This window comes from Terrapene carolina, unplaced genomic scaffold, assembly GCF_002925995.2.
Source record: "Terrapene carolina triunguis isolate 2854851 unplaced genomic scaffold, T_m_triunguis-2.0 Scaffold397, whole genome shotgun sequence".
Taxonomy (NCBI): Eukaryota; Metazoa; Chordata; order Testudines; family Emydidae; genus Terrapene; species Terrapene triunguis.
In genome coordinates, this window is record NW_020664748.1 from 2068292 (window position 1) to 2089566 (window position 21275).

General features: G+C 46.5%; 2 protein-coding genes across 7 annotated transcripts in view; one reads left to right on the top strand and one right to left on the bottom strand.

Moving 5' to 3' along the window:
- LOC112110478 (GON-4-like protein) overlaps window positions 1-9357 on the bottom strand; it is a 50413-nt gene extending 41056 nt beyond the window's left edge. For 2 of the 4 annotated variants that reach the window (XM_024205495.1, XM_024205492.1), the window contains exons 1-7: window positions 9307-9357; window positions 8538-9113; window positions 4465-4686; window positions 2674-2870; window positions 1146-1220; window positions 741-791; window positions 237-287 (exon numbers count right to left, since the gene is read on the bottom strand). In XM_024205495.1, coding sequence (XP_024061263.1) covers window positions 237-287; window positions 741-791; window positions 1146-1220; window positions 2674-2870; window positions 4465-4686; window positions 8538-9087 — 1146 coding nt within the window. In that variant the 5' untranslated portion in view covers window positions 9088-9113; window positions 9307-9357. Of the gene's footprint in view, window positions 1-236; window positions 288-740; window positions 792-1145; window positions 1221-2673; window positions 2871-4464; window positions 4687-8537; window positions 9114-9306 lie in introns of those variants that run through there. The other 2 variants (XM_024205493.1, XM_024205494.1) reach the window with 2 other exon arrangements.
- Window positions 9358-9576: 219 nt separating this feature from the next.
- SYT11 (synaptotagmin 11) overlaps window positions 9577-21275 on the top strand; it is a 31462-nt gene continuing 19763 nt past the window's right edge. The window contains exon 1 of one of the 3 annotated variants that reach the window (XM_024205501.2): window positions 9577-9635. Coding sequence is in view for 2 of the 3 variants with exons in the window: in XM_024205499.2 (XP_024061267.1) it covers window positions 9724-9865 (142 nt within the window). In the remaining variant the exon portion in view is untranslated. The other 2 variants (XM_024205499.2, XM_024205500.3) reach the window with 2 other exon arrangements.

Below are 21275 nucleotides of genomic sequence, written 5' to 3' on the forward strand. Positions count from 1 at the left end.
GCCCTCAGTGGGGTCTCTGGGCAGTACCACAATACACATAATAAAACACGGAAGAGGAAAACAAGCTAAAAGTCAGGAGAAGGAACAGTCAGAGAGAAACAAAAGGCCAAAGATGTGAGCCCAAGGTGAATCAGATGAGTATATTCACTGGAGGTTTTTGTGTAGGGATGCAAATCTGCTTGCAACAGACTCTGCAGACAGAGGAAACAGCACAGATTCACCTTTCAGTTGCTAACCTTGATCTCATTAGCCTTCTTAATTGGAGAAATATTCCATGCAGGGATTACCTAATGGAAATAAAACTATTATTAATAATCCGTGTAACATCAGATTTCATAGTGTTAAAACAAAGGACCATCTGCGTTTTGTGATCCTATTTCCCCAATTACCCAAGTAACATCTGACCTTAAAATATAAGCTTTCTAAACCGCTCAGCAGATTTGGGCGTCAGGCAACAACTCCCTCCTATATTAGATACTCTAAGTTCACTTTGTGCACTTTACCCACTCCAACTCTGATCTGGTACATTTCTGTTCATCTCTAAGGAATCCCTATTTTCTTTATTTAAGATCACTACAAATATGGGCACGTGCACACACTTCACCTTGTAAAATTTTTTAGGCTTAGGAATAGTTCACAGAAACCATCCTCGGTCTACAGTTCCTACTGCCCCAGAGGTCAGTAAAGCATCTTCTATCATTTCCCAAACCAATGGGAAAAAATGCAAATGACATACTCACCACTCCTTTTTCCACAACTTCCTTCAGTTTAGAGCGAGTCATTTTTGGCTCCTAAAAGAGTTAAAAAGAAAGCAAACTCTTAGCTATAACATTTTTCACCAGTGTCTCTTTATGGAAAATGTCTTTGTTTCTTGTTGCTAAGTACACCACCTGTCTGACATGGTGGGCATGACATCTCTGCACTAAACTCTATACCTGATGATTCTGTTTAGCAGTTAGGTTCCAACTGAGAAGTTAGTGTCTCAAACTGCCTAAACATATTGCAATACAAGTTCTCCCATGATCCTACCTTTAGCCTCTTCTCTCCCCACATCAGATCACCAGCAAGATTCAACAGTCAGAGCAGCGTCTGAAGGTACCATGCATATGGATAGATAGCAATGGGGGGGAAAGCTTGTTACTCACAAACATGGGCATGTCTTCTGTCTCACTGATGGCTGCTTTCATCATGGCAACCACATGCTCATTTGTGATCACTTCCTGCAGGAACATAAAAATTGGCTTCAAGTCTCCTTTTTTATTTTTGTTGTGAAAAAGAATCAGACCTCAGCTCAAAATAATCTTGGAAATGTGGTGGGAGGTGGAAATAGGACAAGAAAGTATTAAGTGCTCCTCTTATGATAAAGTGCAGGGCCTGCATTACATGCAAAGATTCTGTAGAATGAACCTATCAAACTTTCTAATGCTATTAGGAGGGACAACAGTGCAGTCTATACACACATCAGCTCTGTTCTTCTCACATAATGTAAAATCCCAAAATTGCTGGTTTTAAGAACATGAGAAAAGCTACTGTGGGGCAGCACTGGAGAATTTGCATCTTAAAACATACATTCACACATGTAAGACTAAGAGTATGGATCTATTCCACTGCTCCAGGGCAAGTTTAATGCTACAACATTTCAGAGCACACTGATTATTAGAGAAGAGAGATACAAAAAAACAAAACTGAAAAACAAAGGAGAGCTTACAGAAAGTAAAAATTGAGGAGATAAGACGAGATCAGAGACTCTGGCTCCTGAATCCAAATATTGTAACTAAATTGCCAGCATGGGGCGCACTGGGAAGGAAATGACCACATCAGCGCCAGGCTGTAGAGGAAGGTAAACTTATTGCATTCTGACATTTACATAGTAATAACTAGTGAATCTGCCTGAAACAAACAGTGGCAGTCACTTGTCACTATAGAGAGAATGGACAAAGGACAAATTCCTGTGACCATCAGGCATGGAACATTATTGGAATGCAAAAAAAAGCTTAAAATAAATAGTATAAATTATTATTTTGAAAACAGCATTGGTGTTCCCTAGGCTCAGTTCAGGGATGACTGGAATCTGACAACAAGTGCTTCACTACAGAATTAGCTGGCTCAAGTTTTGCACTAGGTAGCTACAGGGATGTGGATTTTCTCTCCACTACAATTCATTCCCATGTGGAAATTGTGTGATAGGATAAAAATATTTTAAAAATCAGTAGGCGGCCTTTGTCACTAAGTACACTACATTTCCATTAACAGTCCCACCAGAATTCCTGAAGACCTTTACCAAGAAACCCAGTCCTCTCAGAAAATATGAGGTTTGTACATTCCCAGTTTATGTCCTCTCATCCCATCTTAATAGCTCGTGCCTTTGTCCTTTGTGGTTGTACCACATCTCAGGTGTGGTACAATCAGTTGCAAAAGATCACGCCACAGGAAGTAAAAGATTAACATCTGCTAATGACAATGTAAGTGACTGAGTTCTGGATCAATTCCACCTATAACAATAGATAGCTCTAGCTTTACTAGTCTGTGAATCATTACTGTGTTTACCCGGTTTATAAAATCCTGTGCAATCCTATAGGCTAACCTCAGCCTAGCCAGCATTTTCCCAGGAAGATACACAGGGTCTATTCCTTTTCTTAGTACTGACATACATCTCCACTCCACCCCACTCACATGGAGGATATTTCGCACATTGACGACGGTCAAGTTGTGCTGTTTCGCTCCATCTTCTAAGGTGCGATCAAGCATGTCATCTAGTTTGATGTCACAAGCCAAGGACGCCTCCTCTTCTTGGCCTCTCTCTTCACGTTTACGTTTGGTTGCCTTCCTCCTCTTCTTCCTTCTCTCACCTTCCTCTAAATCTTGCTCCTCTGCAGATTACCAATAAACAATTCAGTTTCAAAATACAAGACTCAACCTCCCACTCAGGCAGTGGGACTCTCCAGAAGATAGAATGCAGCAGACATTAACAGGTCTCATCTGCTTTCCACCTACTGATCACGAATAGGAACCATGAGTCACTAAAACATTGGTATTTTAACCTGCTCCTATGCATGTTATAACTAGCGCAGGAGGTCGGGGGGGGGGTCAAACTCACTCTTCGGGAGAAAGATGAATTCCATCTTTAGTTACAGTATGTGGGCTGGAACATAATTTTATAACCACATACAACCCGAATCCACAACAGACAAGAGTGCACTGATCCTTCACAACCACGAGAGCTAAGAACACATTTTTCAAATGGAAGACTCAGATATTGAAAAATCTGAACAAATCACAGAGGCCACAAATACATTAAGCTAGGTATTTGACATCTATGCTCTAGCGACTTCACAGAGCTGCCATACTAGCCACCTTCCCTCCTCCTGAAGGAATGGCCATGAAGCAACCATGCAGTCAGGCTGCAAATCAGGAAAATCCTGGAACCCAGCACCAGCGGGCAGGGGTGAAAGTGAGCCGATACGGGCAGGTACTCAATACCAGTAAGAACCCGCACCAACCCATACCCAGACCACATTAAAGCGCTGCTGCGGCAGCACTTTAATGTCCCTGCCCCATTTGCCTCCCCTGTCAGCAGCCCTGCCGGCAGGGTCCATACCGGCAGGGCCGCCGACAGGGGGGGAGGGGAGAATGGGCAGCAACGTTAAAGCACTGCCGCAGCAGCGCTTTAAGGACAGTCCTTTGCCGCGGCAGCACTTTAACGTTCCTGCGCCCCCACCCCAGTCGGCAGGGAGCGCAGCAACGTTAAAGTGGTGCCGTGGCAAAGGGCCCTGCAGCGCTTTAATGTCCCTGCCCCATTGGCGCCGCGGCCCCGCAGCCTCTGACAGGCAGGGCGGGGAGGGGGCAAAGGGAGCAGTTGCCCTGGGGCCAGCGATTTAAAAGGGCCTGGGGCTCTGGATGCTGCTGCCGCTAGCTTAGCAGCGGCACCGGAGCCCCAGGCCTTTTAAATCAACACGGGAGCCCTGGATGGCGCGGGCCAGGCAGCCTGAAAGGGCTGGTTGGGGGATGCTGACCCACAGCCCCGCCCCTTCCGCCCAAGGCCCTGTCCCTTCCGGGGGCCAGAGCCGCCCCCCCATCCCCCGGGCCTGTACCAGTAAGTAGCCTACCTTATTTTCACCCTTGCCAGTGGGTTAGAAAACTTATCAGACTTAACATGCTTCTCAAGCCTAAGTGTATTGCTGACTCAGGAGAAGAGAAGAGCAGCATCCAAGCTCTTCTCTTAGGAGGCCAGTGTTTGGGCAATAAGTGAGACGACCACTGCAGGGATCAACTCTAGTTTGTTTCAGAACATGCTCCTCACTGGGCCCCTGAGGCTTAGTCAGCTACTGAATTACAGTGCGGAAGTTTAATATTTCATTCAAAATGGCTGAACCCAAAGGCTGGATTCCTACCCCAGTTTTGTGCTTCCTTTCCAGAGAATTTCTAGCTGTACTGTCACAGGTTCTCCTCCTGCAAGACACTTACCCAGTGGAATAAACAGCCCAACGTCCTCAGTTTCCTCATCAGTCTGCTGCAGCTGCTCCCCTGTTCTGGTGTTTTTCAATGTCTTGATCGTGGCAGGAGCTTTAATCGGCAGCAGCAAGGAACTTTTCACTTGGGCCACTTGTTTTGGAGAGTGGTTGTCAGATGGATGGGGGTGTCTCTGCAAAATTACTTCTACCCCCATAGGCAATTTAGGAGATTTCCCTGCAAACAGCATATATTAGGGTCATTTTGTTTAAGGTGCTTCTCCCCAGTTAGCTTTTCCTCTTTTGCACAAACCTATGATCCAAATACAGTAGGGATTCCACAAACCCTACAACAATATAGGTCTCATGGGTTCACTATTCAAAGCTTGTGAACTTCAGAAAAATGGGTCACCTAGGCTTCTGATGCTGCCTCATCACTTCTACCACTCATTTAAAAAAGTAGACACCCATATAGATTCATAGATTCTAGGACTGGAAGGGACCTCGAGAGGTCATCAAGTCCAGTCCCCTGCCCGCATGGCAGGACCAAATACTGTCTAGACCATCCCTGATAGACATTTATCTAACCTACTCTTAAATATCTCCAGAGATGGAGATTCCACAACCTCCCTAGGCAATTTATTCCAGTGTTTAACCACCCTGACAGTTAGGAACTTTTTCCTAATGTCCAACCTAGACCTCCCTTGCTGCAGTTTAAGCCCATTGCTTCTTGTTCTATCCGTAGAGGCTAAGGTGAACAAGTTTTCTCCCTCCTCCTTATGACACCCTTTTAGATACCTGAAAACTGCTATCATGTCCCCTCTCAGTCTTCTCTTTTCCAAACTAAACAAACCCAATTCTTTCAGCCTTCCTTCATAGGTCATGTTCTCGAGACCTTTAATCATTCTTGTTGCTCTTCTCTGGACCCTTTCCAATTTCTCCACATCTTTCTTGAAATGCGGTGCCCAGAACTGGACACAATACTCCAGCTGAGGCCTAACCAGAGCAGAGTAGAGTGGAAGAATGACTTCTCACGTCTTGCTCACAAGACACCTGTTAATACATCCCAGAATCACGTTTGCTTTTTTTGCAACAGCATCACACTGTTGACTCATATTTAGCTTGTGGTCCACTATAACCCCTAGATCCCTTTCTGCCGTACTCCTTCCTAGACAGTCTCTTCCCATTCTGTATGTGTGAAACTGATTTTGTATAAGTTGAGCAAGTAATAAGTGCTTTTGCTACCTCCTGGATTTTAATCACAAGTGTTCAGATATATTAGAAATCACAAAAACTCCTTTAAATACATAAGTCATATAGTGTCAGGAAAAAATGGTGTGTGTGAACAAGCTGACAAATTAGCATTTTGCCTACATCATAGTTTCTCTGTGCTCCCTGTGATACACTATGGTTCTGAAGTCTCTCCTGCCACTTGATGTCACAAAACCCAAGTGTTGTAATAAATCTGTATAAAGTTATAAACTTGCATTACAGCCTAGGGAAGGTCTTACTAGGGACTGTGGTGGCTTCCCATTACAAGCCCTAACAAGATGGACATAATCTTTCACCTGTGTGAAAGAATACTATTCTGAGAATGAAAATATAGGGTGACAACTCACGCACAGACCACCAATAGCAAGAAATGTCTGAAAGGAGATTTGGCTGCATTTTGGTCAGTTTTTACACATATCTAGCCAAATGTTTATTCTTTAAAAGTAATGCAAGGATGATCACTTAGCTAGTAAGCAGTGTAGTTGTAGCCATGTCGGTCCCAAGATATTAGAGAGACACCAGCAGAAGTCTGTCCACTAAAAGATATTACCTCACCCACCTTGTCTCTCTATTTAGCTAGTATTTAGACAGCACTTTCAAAATGCAGATATTTGTTTTGAAGACAATCTTAAATCATACAAAGTATTTTACACTGTACATTACCTATGAAACTTACTGATACAAGATATTGAGTCCAACCACTTAGTAGGGTTCATAAAGGTTAAACTCCAATGGATAATGAGGGACATCAGTTACATTAGACAGGATAACTAGGGAGTTGCAACACTTCCAGGTTGTGTAGACTGAGCTTACTGCACACCAAGGGCTCCTTGCATCGCTGTATTCTACCCAAGGCCCTGTGTGCCATCCTCCTACCTCTCTCTATTTCAGGGACTCCCTGCAACTTCTCCCCCCCCCCCCCCCCGCATTCTCCTCTCCCCCAGTAGCAGGAACTCTGTGTGTCCCCCATCCTCCCCTCAGCAGAGTTCCCCATTCTCTGTCCCCAGCTGGGGCTCTGTGTACATCCCCATGCTACCCATACCAATGTCCATCAATCCCCCGCCCCCAGGGGATCTGTGCACCTTCCCAGTCCTCCCTCTACTCATCCCAGGTTCCCCTATTTGCCTCCTATAGCAGGTGCTCTGTGTGCACTGCCATTAACCCCTTCTCCCTCATTCCCCACTTTTTCATGCTAGGAGCTCTGTGACCTTCTTCCCCCATCCCCATACCTGGGTCCTCCAATTTGCCACATGCCAAGGATTCTGTGTGCCCCATTCCCTATTCTCCCCCCCACTCTTGCCAGGGTCTGTGTGCGTGCCCTCTTCCTCACTTTCTCCCATGACCCGCATCCCCCATTATTTTTCTGTCTGGGAGATAAGTCATTCAGGGTATCATCATGTTAAATTCTATGGGTAAAATGAGATAGGATATTGTTATTCTGGAGGTGTTAATGGGTGCTATCAACCAACCGTTTGACCTACAAACAATTGCAAAGGTGCCTGAAGATGGCAGAGACTCCCATGTGTCCTCCATTTTACCTTTTTCTCATATTCCCCAAAAATCAACAGGCCTGTTGGCCACTGATGCCTAGAACATTCCCTGAGATTTTGGAATTCATTGTACAAAAGTGTTCAAAAGTTATCATATTACACACAGACAGACAGAAATGCAATCAAGTTGAGCGGAAAGCCTTTGCAAGCTCAGCCAAAACTGTGTAAATGATGTAACGCTCAATGCTTCAGGACATAACCCAATCACTAACAACCTGACATTAGAAAAAAGTTGCTTCTTAGCACCTATTACTGTCCAATGTCAGAAATAAACCTCAAGTTCTCCCCCAGTTCCCCATGACTTTTCAAAAAAATAATAGTCAAAACAAAAGTATGTTTACCAACTTCCATAATACCTCATAATGCAAGTCAACCAGGACGCTCATTTTTATATGCTCAAAAGTAACAAGTGTTTCCTTATCTGATTTTTATCAACAGATAGGAAGTACCCTATCAGATTAAAGTAATGCTTCCTCTAGTCCAATATCCTGTCTCCAACTATGGCGGATACTCATATGTTTCAGAAGCAGATGTAAGAAATCCTGCAATGGAATAACTTGCCCACAGAAGAAGTTTCTTCCTAACCCCTCAGTAGATGGCTGGCTTATGCCTAAAGCACCATGGTTTATATCCCTTCTAAAAGAAACTTCTATTGTACCAAATAAACTCTGGATATTCTTATCCCCATAAACAGATTATCTTTTTTTTGACTCCTATTAAACTCTGGACCTCAATAATATCTAGTGGCAATGAGTTCCCTGGATTAAATGTTGTGGGAAACAGCTATTTCCTTTCATATTTTAAACGTGTTGTCCTTTCAATTTTATTAAATAATATCTTATTCTCTCTGACTTTCTAATTCTTTGTTTTTTTCCTCTTTCTTCTGAAGATTTTCTGCCTTGGACAGAACAAGAAAGTGGCTCTAAGAGCTAAATTGTAGTCTCCTTCCTGACAAACACCGCCACTCCCAGAACTAACGAAGCATGCGGAACAACACCACTTACTCAACTGGTTTCTGCTGCATCCCATTCCCCATCCTTTATCTATATATTGGTTATCTAGATAATAAGGGGTTGAATTTCAAAACTGACGCACTCTTGTAATAAGAGCTTAAATTCAAGAGTTTATATTTCAGCAGGGCTGAAAATCAGATCCAACATTCTATGAGGCAGAGACCTAATCCCCTTTTGTTTGTAAAATACCTCGTGTGCTTCTGCTGCTGTGTAAATAATGACAGCAGCAAGCAACCCATATCAAATTAATTTACCTTCTTCAGTGAATTCTTGATCCTTACCCTGCTCAAGAAATTCAGTTGCCGACGCAGTTTCTTTTGTGTTCTGTTGACCTTCACCACTGTCCTGACTGAGATCTGATCTACGTTTCACTGTGATTCTTTTCCCACTCCTCAAGAAATTCTCCACTGGTTCTTTCCAAGCCCTTTGGCTACACACCTGGGAGGTCCCTTTTCCTGGGATTATGTTTCCTTTAGAGGCTCCACCATCAGTGGTTTCCAAAAAGGGCAAATCCTCATCCAGTATGATAGCAGTGCTTGCAGAACACACAGGCTGTGCACCAGTCTTGTCGGCAGCTGACACGGGCTGAGTATCTGTGATGTTGCTCACTCGCCAGTGCTTTGACACACAGTCTCTGAGCTCCTCAGCGCCGCTAGGATTAGAAGACTCCAGTTTAACAGACTCCGCATCTGAGAGGAGAGCTGCACACTCCTTGTGATAGCTCAAGTCGACGGAAGGACTCTGGGGCCCCACAGCAACAGCTCTTCTCTTCTTGCAGGGCAACATCTTCAACGAGTGCGACATTGTGCTACCAATCCCCCAGCTCCACCCTGAAAGAACAAGTGCAATTTCTTACCACAGCAAAGCCCACCCCTGGACATGAGACCGGGGCCCTCCCCCATAGCTGTACCCACGACAACCCCTCCCGGGCGGCCCGGCCTCCGCGGTCAGACCCAGGAGCCCGCCTGGCGGTACCCCCGGTTTACAATAACGGGAACCTAAGCGTCCCACAACGCCACGAACCGGGAAGCCGTAACCCCCACGCCGCCCAGACTCTTCAGGTCCATCTTCCCGTCCCGCTTGCCGCCGCTTCCTCCAACGGGAAACGGAAATTACGTCCGGACTCCCGTGTGGAGAACAGCGCGCGCGCCGGCACCGCCATGTTTGTTCGGGAGCAAAGGAAAACGAGCCGCCATAGTTCCGGGCGGAAGGTAAGTAGGGCGCCGCCATCATTGTTCCGGGCATGGGGGAGGGGACGAAAGTATGACCGCCAACTTTATAGGGGGGGGGGAGAAAAGGAGAGCCGCCATGATTGCTACAGAGCGAGCTGGGGTCGCTGCCCTGGTTCTTGGGTATGTAGCTGAGACCCCGCCATGTTAGTTTGGTGAGGAGACGGTGGGGCGCCGGCACCGTCGTAGGGTGCAGAGCTAAGGAGCCGCCATGTTTGTTGTTTTCCGTCTCTTTACCGCGCTAGGAGCGTCTCCTGCGGCGGTTTATTGGCGTGTGTTTAACGCGTGCGTTGTGTGGGAACAGACCAGACCGGAATCCGAGGCTGAACATCTGCCTCGGGGGGGCAGACCATGTATGTTACACACGAGAGGCTTGGGGGAGATGAAAACCTGGTATCAACGGCACCGTTCCGCGCGAGGGGCCTGCGCCTGCTCGGGTGCGGCTCGCAGGCGATACTGAATTGGTCCTTACAGCCTCGGCGTCACTGAGCGACTGTGTCTTGCCCGAACTCACCCAGAGGGAGCCTAGAGTGAAGCAGGCTTCTCCCAAAGCCCAGGCCAGTGCCCTGCCCTAACCCTTCTTCACCTTGTCCTAAGTCCTTGATCTCTTGCTGTCTCTTTCGCACAAACCCACCCTCTCTTTTGCTATTCTATCAGATTTATTGCATAGTACGAGTCACTGCCCTCAGTTTGCTACAGCTGGAATGATCCGGTATGGGACATGTCCCCTTCCAACTCTGCGGGAAAGATCTACCCCTACAACACCCAGTGCAAGCTAACACACAGGGAGGGGGATATCTCCGGCATGGGATGCACCACTTCCTTAGCCCCCGCCCAGTGCAGTAACCCGCCCTGGATGCACATACTACCACCCTAATGTGAGATAAACCAACTCCCTAAATACCCCCACCCAGGGTGGGATAGACCGTAGCCCAGGCCCTGTGTGGGATACCCTGTCTCCCTGCCCGGCTTGCCGGTGGAATACACTCCTCCACCTCGCAACCCTGGGGCTGGATACGCCCGCCTGTTGCCAATGTGGGGTAAGCGAATCCACAGACATCTGCCCGCCCCGTCACGGTCGGCGTTTGGGCGGAGTTTCCTCTTCGGGTGACATCGGAGAGGGGCGGAGCCTAATCCCCAGCTCGTTCTTTGTGGGCGGAGTCTGCGCTGCATCTGGGCCAGTCGGCAGCTTCTGCATCCCAGGCTCGGAGCATCCTCAGGGCGGAGGCTGGTACCGGGGGAGCCCAGTGTACAGGATCCCGCACCCCGACTGCACCTGTTCAGCTGCACCATGGCTGAGATCGCCAGTGTCCGTCCCGGCTTAGGTGAGTGGAGCTATGTCACCGGGTCCTACCCAGCGCCTGTCGAGACCAGGCCGTGCCCAGCGCCTCCCCTCCCCCAGCGAGACCGTGCCGTGCCCTCCCAGCCCCATCGAGTCTGTGCCGTGCCCAGGGACTTGCCCCTGCATCCGTGCCCAGCGCCATCCTGCCCGCCCCCTCCCATCGCGATTTGGCCGTGCCCACCACTTTCCTCATTCTGTAGACCGGCCATACCCAGCAATAGCACCCCTCTCAGCATGCCTAGGTCTTAGCCTCCCCTCTAGAGCAACACGATCAGTGTCCACCGCCGGCCAACTCCGGCAGTCTGGGTCGGTGCCAGGGACTCGCCCAGGCCGATGCGAGGGGCAAAGATGCTGCGAAATGCTCTGCCAGATACAGAACATGTAAACTCCGCATGTGGGAATAGGGAAACGGGGCGGGGGCGAGTCCCTGCTGACCTCCCATCGGACGGGGTGCTGTGGGCAGAGTTCTTGTTACTCCCCGCTGGGGCGGGTTGCAGTGGCTAGCGGCCCCTCTGCTCTCCGTTTTGGGTGGTAGAATGCAGTCGGGGGGCTCTCCCCACGGTTATGGTGGGGAGGAGTGGGGCAGGGTCTCTCTCTCCGCTTCGGGGCACAACAGCACTGCGATAGCAGGTTGCGAGGGAGGCCGGGACTGGAGCTGGCGCTGCCCTTCGGCCTGATCTCCCTCCCCGCGGGTTGCGGGGGAGCAGTTGCGGGGAGCCTGGGCTGCAGCGCAGCTACGGAGCCGCTGCTGCCTAATGGCTTCGAGCGGGATGACGTGATGTCTATTCCGGGCCAGGCAGCGCCCCGGCCTCTGGCTGGAGCCTTTGTTCACGGCTCCCTGGGGGGGAGAGACGGCTCCGAGGGGGCTGCCGCAGCAGCACAGCTCCCGGCTCCAGAAGCAGGTTCTAGCCCTTAGACGAAGCTGGATAGATGGAACATTTTTTTCTGCACTATGTACTTGGATGCGGACAGGGCGGTTCTGGGGAATCTAAGCCCTGTCCCCAGAACTGAAGAGAGCGGCGCCCCATCGCACATACCCTCCTTCCTCATTCTGGAACAGCCAGGATGCCGGTATCCCCAACCCCTCTGTTTCTTATCAGTCTGAAATACCTTCTGCTCAGATCAGTCTGTTAATTGTGTGGGTCTGGAGAGATGCTTGGAGGCTGTAGCGCTGGGAATGAGGGGCCCTGCTTTGGGGCCAGAGACACATTGTGTTTTAAGAAGCTGCTTAATCCATTTAGTGAATCACTAAGTGTAAAATAGTCTGAAATTGTGACTGCTCAGTGTTATTGTCTGGTGCACATTGTACCATACACTGCAGTCTGTGGCTGAGTAATAGGCATGGCTGTTGGTCCCCTGGGTCACGAACAAAAATGTTTCTCCTGACTTTCCTAATGAGCAACATTTTAAATAAAAAAGGAAATTTTAGCAATTACTTTTAAGACCTCAGGACTTGCCTACATAGCAAATGATGGGGGGGGAAAACAGCAGGTGGATTTCTCAGGAATACAACCTGCTCCCCCTCTCTTTCCTCCAAATCTGAGTCTTTCCCTTTAGGCTACTTTTGAATGAGGCCTCATGGTTAAAAAATGGTTGCTACATTTCCTTTTTATTCTCAGGTGTTATATAAAACACACACACACTCTCCCTCTTATGGTAAGCACACAATGTATCTATTTATATTTACAACCTGTGCAAATCACTGTGGAATCTAGGTGAGTTTCACCACTGATAATTGGTACACTATTGTAACATCAAGGAACCCCCAAATAGTATTAAAAACAAAGAAAATTAAAAGTGACATATTCTGCCTTTTAATTAGTTTAAATATTTATAGAGTGAAATTTAACTTATGTGAGGCCCTAATTTTAAATTAGTACTGGCATGGTGCTAGTACTGGGAGCTTTCTAACAAGGATGAAGACAAAATTCCTGCCCCATACAACTTATTAACTAAAGATAATGTTTAATTCTTGCTGTATAAAGTTGCAAACTGTCTAATAATCACTATATGCAGTGTCATTGTAGCCAGTGGGTCCCAAGATATTAAAGACACAGTGGGTGAGGTAATATCTTTTATTGGACCAACTGCTTTTGGTGACAGAGACAAGCCCTCAAGCTTACACAGAGCTTTTCTTTAGGTCTGGGAAATTTACTCAGAGTGTAAGGTGGAACTGATGCTAAACAATCTGTTTCACCTTATATAAGCTGTGATACTCTATAAGTTAAAATTTATTTAATTTATTTAAAAAAGTTTCCCAGACCTGAAGAAAAGGTCTGTGTAAGCTCAAAAATGTGTCTCTCTCACCAACAGAAGTTGGTCCAATAAAAGATATTATTGTGACGGGTTCCCCAGGGTGCAGTCTGGGACTGTGGGACTGCTGTGCCCCCTAAACCCTCCAGCCTGGGTGTCTCTCACAATGCTTTGCTAGTGACAAGCAGCAGACCCCTCCAGGCGCTGTTATCGCTCAGCACAACCGCATGTGGAGTCCCACACCCAGCTATATTGCATGAATGCTCCCAGAGCCACTCATGAATTAGACAGGGAAAGGCATCAGCCAAATCCCCCCAGCTCCCAGCCTTGCACCTCAGGAATATACTGTCTTGCACTGCTCAAGACAAGCAATGCAGATTTATTAATTGGTTCACCACTTCATCAATGGAAAGTGGATATACACCAGCCTTTGCAAACCTGAGCAGTTATACCACACACTTCATACAAACTCACAGTAAAATAAATTTATTGTCTACAAAAGATAAATTTTAAGTGATTATAAGTGATAGGCAAAAAGTCAGAGTTAGTTACCAAAATAAAATAAAATGTTAGCATGCAGTCTAAACTTTCAACCCTATTAGACTGGGCAACATCTAGATAAAGCAGTTTTCGCACCCCACTGGGTATTGCAGTTCATAGTACACAGATTTCACCCTTGAAACCTGGACCAATCTCCTCTGTTAGAGTCTTAAATCTGCTCAGTGTCCTTGTTGCTTGCAGCATAGATGAGGGCAGTCGAAAGATGAAGCATGGGCCTCCGTGTCCTGTTTTATACCCTTAGTCCATGTGCTTGGAGAACACAAGGCCAGGCATGTCTGGTGGGCATTGCTGAGTCCCCAGGCAAGGTTGAGCAGTTCCCCTGGTGTGGTCTTATGCAGGTGAATCATTGCATTGTAGCTCCCTTGCTGGATAATGGCTGGTGATGTCTGTTCAACAGCACCCATCCAGGTGTTGGTTACCTCCCTTGTCATTGTCTCTGTAGGGCTAGTATCTGGGCGCCTCCCAAACCCACATCATATTTTAGTGAAAACCATACAACACAATTCTTATAATTTCATATGCATTGATGATACACATATTTAGATAGAACAATGTCTTCCAGCAGATCATAATCTTTCCCCTGATACCTTGTAAGACATGCTTTAATGCAATATCACAATTATATACAGATGAGGAATATGGGGATTACAGGAATGTCACAATTCTCTCACTCATCATGTCTCTCTAACAGTCCTTATGGCACGCTTATAAAGAAGCCATCAAACCTTGCTTCTGCAGATAGACCATTGTTAAATGGTTTGGTTCCCAGCAGTCTTTCTTGTGTTGTGCATTACCAAAGTACATTCTGCATGAGGGACATCCAAATATTTGTTTGTGCCATTATTCAAAGGACTTGTCTACACACAAACTTGGACCAGTTTAACTAAAGGTGTTTTTAAATCAATTTAGCTTAACTGATGCAATACCCTATATGGGCACTCTTAAAGCCGTTTAAAAATGGCATGTATCAATTTAGGTTATATCAGTAAGGTATCTACCTATGCCCTTAATAATGTACACAAAGGAGTTTGCATTGGTTTAACTAAATACATTTAAAATCCAACTTTTAGTTAAACTGGTGTGTGTAGATATTGCCTAAACACTTCCACTAATACTAATTCTAGTTAGCTGTGTGATTTAGTTACAGTATTACAACCTTTCAGACCTAGAGAATGTCCTTGGCCTTCTACTGTATAATTGTACACTTGTACAGACTGTCTCAACGTGTTTGGTCCTTTTATTCATACAGCTCTGCACCTTTTCCTGAAACAATCACTCTTCCCACTTCTTCTAGTTCTTACTTGCAGAGAACTTATAAAATAATCTAAAATAAATGATGTAAGAAACATAGGTTATTATTCAACATATATAAGTGCCTCCTGGGAATGAATAAACTGTGATGTGAGAATCACAGAAAGTCCTGATTAAGAATAATTGACTGCTTGACAGAGTAGGCTTGTGCTAGTTAGTTTGAATGACCCAAATTCATAAAGATATTTGGGTGCCCAACTTCTACTGAAATCAGGGGAAGTTAGGAGCCTAATTACCTTTGGGGATCTGGGTCAATCAATGTCCATGACTCATCTGGTTTTAAAAGCTAAGGTGGCTTGCCCTCAAGTAAGTACTCTGAGGAGGAAAAGCCTTTGTACCATGCACCTCTGAGGCCTGAGTCTCCACTTTTACACCATTTGTATGCCTATGTAACTCCATTGAAATCAGTGGTGTCATACCAGCATAAAACTAGTGTAGCAGAGTGGAACATCAGGCTCCTTTTGTGTGCCAGTGTTATCACCGAGAGAATAAATAGAATCTTATTTTTTATTATTTTGTATTATGGTTGCACCTAATGGCCCCAACCAAGACTGGGGGTCATTGTGTTAGGCTGTATCGAAACCCATAAGAGGAATGCCCTGTCCCGAAGATGTTGAAATTTAAACAGGCAAAAAGAGAGAGAGGAGGAGGAGGCATATAACAGACAAGGAGAATGAACAATGTGATGGTTTGAAAATGTCATGTTAGTTTAATGATCTTCTCGCCCCCAGTTTGGCTGGGGAGTTTTGTTTTTGATTTATTTACTAAGTGGTGCTCTCTTAGGTGGGGATTAGCTGATCATAAGGATGAAAGAAAGGAGTAGAGACACTGGAGGGAGGAAAGGGCAAAGCACGAAGGACAATAGGAGTAAGGAAAAAGTGAGAAAATTGGTTGGGGGCAGATGGGAAAGACTGTTTGGAATAAGCTTTGATAGGAGACTCTATTGCTTCTGAATGCAGAGGTCCCCAGTTAGTTTCTTGCAGGAGTGATTCATCATTTGGTGCTTACTCACTAGAGAACTGTGCTGTTGCAACTTACACCACTATAACTACACCAGTGGTCAGTAGGGTGCCATGTTGTTCTGAGTGCACAAATGCAGTGTATTTGCTGCTGCATTGTGAGTAACTTTCCAAGAGTTACTGGCACAGCTCCTAGAAGATCAACAGGATAGGTGCATTAATGAGATGTGGATCTTCTAAGGTCCACGGTGCCTGTGCTACCTTCCCCCGCACTTCCTAAAGTGCACAGTAGAGGAATGTGGTACTGTAAACCTCCTGCAGTCCGCATCTCCTTAGACCACGGGTGGGCAAAATACGGCCCGCGTACCATTTCTGTCCAGCCCACCAGGCTCTTTGGCTGCCCCCTCATGATCTCCAGGCCGCTAAAAGTCCTGTGGTGCAGCAGGGTGCTCAGGCAGGCTGCCTTCCTGCTGTGGCCCCATGCTGCTCCCAGAAGCGGCTGGCTGCTGCTGGCATGTCTCTGCGCACCCCTGGGAGGGGTGGGGGGAGGCGGCTCCATGCGCTGCCCCCAGCACTGTCTTCACTGGAAACTGGTCAATGGGAGCTACGGGGGTGGTGCTTGTGGACATGGGCAGTGCACGGAGACCCGTTGCCCCCCCTCCCCAGAAGGGTCACCCAGGAGCGGCGTGGGTCTATGGCAGGCAGCCTGCCTGAGCCCTGCTGCAGGCCCAGGAGTGGCGTGGGGCTATAGCAGGCAGCCTGCCTGAGCCCTGCTGCGCCGCCGGCCGGGAGCCGCCTGTGGTAAGCACCTCCTGGCCAGAGCCTGCACCTCGCACCCCCTCCCGCACTCCCAGGTCAGAACCCCCTCCTGCACCCAAACTCCCTCCCAGACCTTGTCCCCCCTCCTGTACCCCAATCCCCAGCCCAGAGCCCCCTCCTGTATCCAAACTCCCTCCCAGACCCTACACCCCCTCCATTAATATAGTAGAAATGTGCAGCCCATGACGACTTACCAAAATTCATGGAGTGGCCTCCCTGAAAAAATTATTGCCCACCCCTGCCTTAGACACATACCATGCAGATCAGGCCCTTTTAGTGCAGTTTCCAGTGCCTACTGGTACACCAACTTTTCCTTCCACTCCCAAAACTACCAGGGGGATGGAGGGGCAGGAATAAATTTCTGCACATCTTAGGCAGCATATAGGAATGATTCCCAGTTTCTGTAGACTGCTGCAGGTCTCCAGTAGGAGAAAGGAGAAAGTACTCCTCCCTCTATTCTCCTCCACATGCACCCAAGAAATTATCAGGATTTAAAATGGGATTGTATATTTATATGGATAATAAAAACATCCAGGGTCACAACTGCAAGTTTTTGAAGGAATATAAATTCTCACGTTTCAGGGCATACCTCTAACTCAGTGGTTTTCAAACTGCAGGTCACGACCCAGTACTGGGTCACGGAATATAAGGCACTGGGTCGTGGCGGCTCTGGTCAGCACTGCCGACCGGGCCGTTAAAAGTCCCGTCAGCGGTGCTGCTCGGCTAAAGCAGGCTAGTTCCTACCTGTTCCGACACTGCGCTGTGCCCCGGAGATGGCCAGCAGCAGGTCCGGCTCCTAGGCGGGGATGCCACGGGGCACCGCACACTGCCCCCACCCTGAGCACTGGCTCCGCACTCCCATTAGTCGGGAACCGGTCAATGGGAGCTGGGGTGGGCGGCAGTGCCTGCGGGCAAGAGCCTTGCAGATCTCCTTGCATGCCTGTGCCTAGAAGCAAGACCTGCTGCTGGCTGCTTCCGGGGCGCAGCGTGGTCCACAGTGCCAGGACAGGCAGGAAGCCTGCCTTAGCACCCCCACTGTGCCACTGACTGGGAGCTGCCCGAGGTAAGCCTGTGCCCCAATCCCATGCCCCAATCCCTACCCCTGAGCACCCCAAACCTGGAGCCCCCTCCTGCACCCCAAGCCCCTCATCCCCAGCCCCACCCTGCAGCCTTCACTCCCACACCCCAACCCTCTACCCCAGTCCTGAGCCCCTCCCACAGCCCCTCCCCCCGAGCTCTGTTGGATCGCTAGTATCAACAATTTTCTTCAACTGGGTCACCAGAAAAAAAGTTTGAAAACCACTACTCTAATTAATGGAGGTTCAGTAGCAGCTTTTCCTGTAGGCAGGCTGTTCCATAGCTGCCTCCTGAAGGGTTTCTTGGACCTTCTGAAGCTGTTGGTACAGTCCACTGTTAGAGACTGGACTAGATGGACCACTGTTTGGAGGCAATCTGGCAATTCCTATGTACCTAATACACCAGTCTGCTCTCCCTTGTGTGGTCCTCTAGAAGCAGAATGGGACCTTATGCTTGAGGTCTGCAAGGGGCTCCTGTAAATTGCACTGTCTTTGTCAGGCAGTATAATTTTTATTTCTTTTGGCCAGAATGCGTTTATAGTTAAGGCAGAGGTTGTAGTTTAATTATATGTTATAAATAGGGGCTTAAAACTTTCAGAAACAAAAAAAGCCTTTTCAGCTGAGTCTTTTTAATTCCTGTTCCCAGCCCAGAGTTGTGTGTGGGGTTTTTGTTTGAAAATTTGCAGGTGGCTTTTTCTGCTGTTTTTGAGGATTATATAGTATTTTGAAATCAGAATGAATAGGGACAGGGATTATAGCATTTGTCAGCATCTTCTTTGCATTTTGGCATGTAACTTGTAATATCTGCAAAGGTGTCAAGTATCAGGCGGTAGCCGTGTTAGTCTGTATCCACAGAAACAACAAGGTGTCCGGTGGCACCTTAAAGCCTAACAGATTTATTTGGGCATAAGCTTTCGTCGGTAAAAAACGTCACTTCTTCAGATGCATTGGGCATAAGCTTTCGTGGGTAAAAAAACCTCACTTGGTTTTTTTACCCACGAAAGCTTATGCCCAAATAAATCTGTTAGGCTTTAAGGTGCCACCGGACTCCTTGTTTTTATCTACAAAGGGTAACTGTAGTGATTTATACAGATAATCTGTTAACAATTATTTGTCTCTCTTCAAAGAGGATAAGAAGACTAGTAAGACATCCTATGTCAGAAGCAGAATCCAGTTCATATGGAGGGTACAGGGAGTATTAGAAATAAAAACAACCAAAGACATGTCTACTGAATTGTAAATGTCATCTATGAACACTGTATGCTCTAGTTATTCTAGTCACAGATCATGGGACCTGAGGCCAATTTATCATCACTCAGGTCAGTTACCTTTGGGAAGTTGTGTTTCAGTGGCAGTCCAAGAAGAAATTTTTTTTCTAACACTAAGGACAAAACAGTGAATAGGATACAGATATTGGTATCCTGAGAGAATTCAAGGTTTTCACTCAGCTCACTAAATGTTAATCTGTTGCAGTTCAGCTAACTATCAAATGACATCCTCTTTCTTCTTAAGACCAAAGAGCATTTAAAGATGATAAAATGAAAAATCCAAGATGTTAAATACCTTTCTGATTTACCACTTTCAAAGTTGCATTGTTAAAAAATTGGGTCTAGCTGCTGTGGCTGGTGTAGAACAGTGGTTCTCAAACTTGTGTACTGGTGACCCCTTTCACATAGCAAGCCGCTGAATGTGACCCCCCCCCTTAAATATATAAAAAAGTGTTTTTTATTTATAACACTATTATAAATGCTGGAGGCAAAGCGGGGTTTGGGGTGGAGGCTGACAGCTCGCGACCTCCCATGTAATAACCTCATGATCCCCTGAGGGGTCCCGACCCCCAGTTTGAGAACCCCTGGTGTAGAATGAAAGTCAGTACAAAAGGTTAGTTTTTTAAGACTGTGCTGCCCATCACTGACTAAGATTGTAATAACACAGAAATCAGGCTGATTTCTGGTATTTTATTTTATTATGGAAGTAGTTTATGCAGGTCTCTCTGACGTGTTGTAGGCCAGGGAGGAAGAAAGATGGGATTGAAAGCTTTCCTCATCATTCAGTTGAAGTATGATGGGGATTTGAGAAAGAGCAAACAGTGATGAACAATGATGGGTGAATCTAAAACAGGTCAGATGATCTGTTCAGATAACTCCCCCCCCCACCCCTCCAAAAATAGATGCTTGGTTGCACCTTCAGTAGTTTCGTTTTTCTCTAGCCCTTCTCTTCATAACCGCACAGAGATTTTCTTACCTTTGAAAACCCTCCCAGAAGTTAGCTCTACAGTAGAAAAACAACACTTGCTGCAATTGTAACACACCTTCTGTCCACACACAAATATTTACAACAATCCACAAATACTGCCGGCACTATTCCAATTGTACTTAATTGGAGTCAGGGTCACACTGTTGTACCTTGCACTGAATCACTGCATCTTTTGGCTTCATCTATGCTGGACAGTTTAGATGTAATTCTCCACTGTTAGAAGCTGTAATTTAGAAAGGGCTCAAGTGTTTTTTACCACCATGTTCTCTGCCTCTGAGTGGGTTAGGACAACAGACTGGTAAAAATGCTTTCACGATTGGTACCATGATTTGTGGTGAATTATAGCTGTGAGGTTGTAATGGGCCCTCCTTGCAGTTCCACAATCCCCTTGCAACCTTTTTAGTGATCACACTGCAATGGCTGCTGTACCCTTCTGAGCTACTGCAGCTGAATCTAGGGCTCAAGTTAGGCATAGAGCAACTTGGCAAGCTAGCATTTTTTTAGGTGGCCATCTTCTACTACAAAATGTCAACTTTCATAAAAGAAAGTCTCCAGCCCTTTTTGTTTGTAAAGAAAACCATCAACATGGGCTGTCATGAGCTATCAAAATTCAACTTCTTAGTGTGGTGTGATAGATCTCTAGGACCCCTGTCTGTTTGCCACAGAAAAAACACAGAATCTGCGTTTTGAAAGATAATCATTAATTTTTACATGTTGTAAAAAATAAAAACATAGAATAGAACCCCGATGATCTGATCTAATTGGGAACAGGGGCAGGTCAGATAATCAGGAGAATGGGCAGGGCTTGGACTGTCATCTTGAAAATTGTAAATATATCAATAAAACATTGTGTTCAACTGATACGTGTATATAGCGTGGCTAGGGTAACTAAAGTTCAGCGTTTAATTTTAATTGTGGAAAAATGTGGATTTTTTTATTGGAGAATTTTGGGTTTTGTATCACAGAAAACTAGGATCCTTGGTGATAGGCAACCGCAATGTCTGCTACTGCAATGACTGGAGGGTTCAGACACTCTGAACAGCATTACACTAGCTGAGATGAACACACTGCACCATGACAAGTAACAAAGTTCAGCTGAACTGTTTGCTTGTAATAATGCAGATCTGAAGTGCAGATAGAGATAGTGTGTCTGCTGGGACTTCAGACTGCTGTTTTATGCAGACAA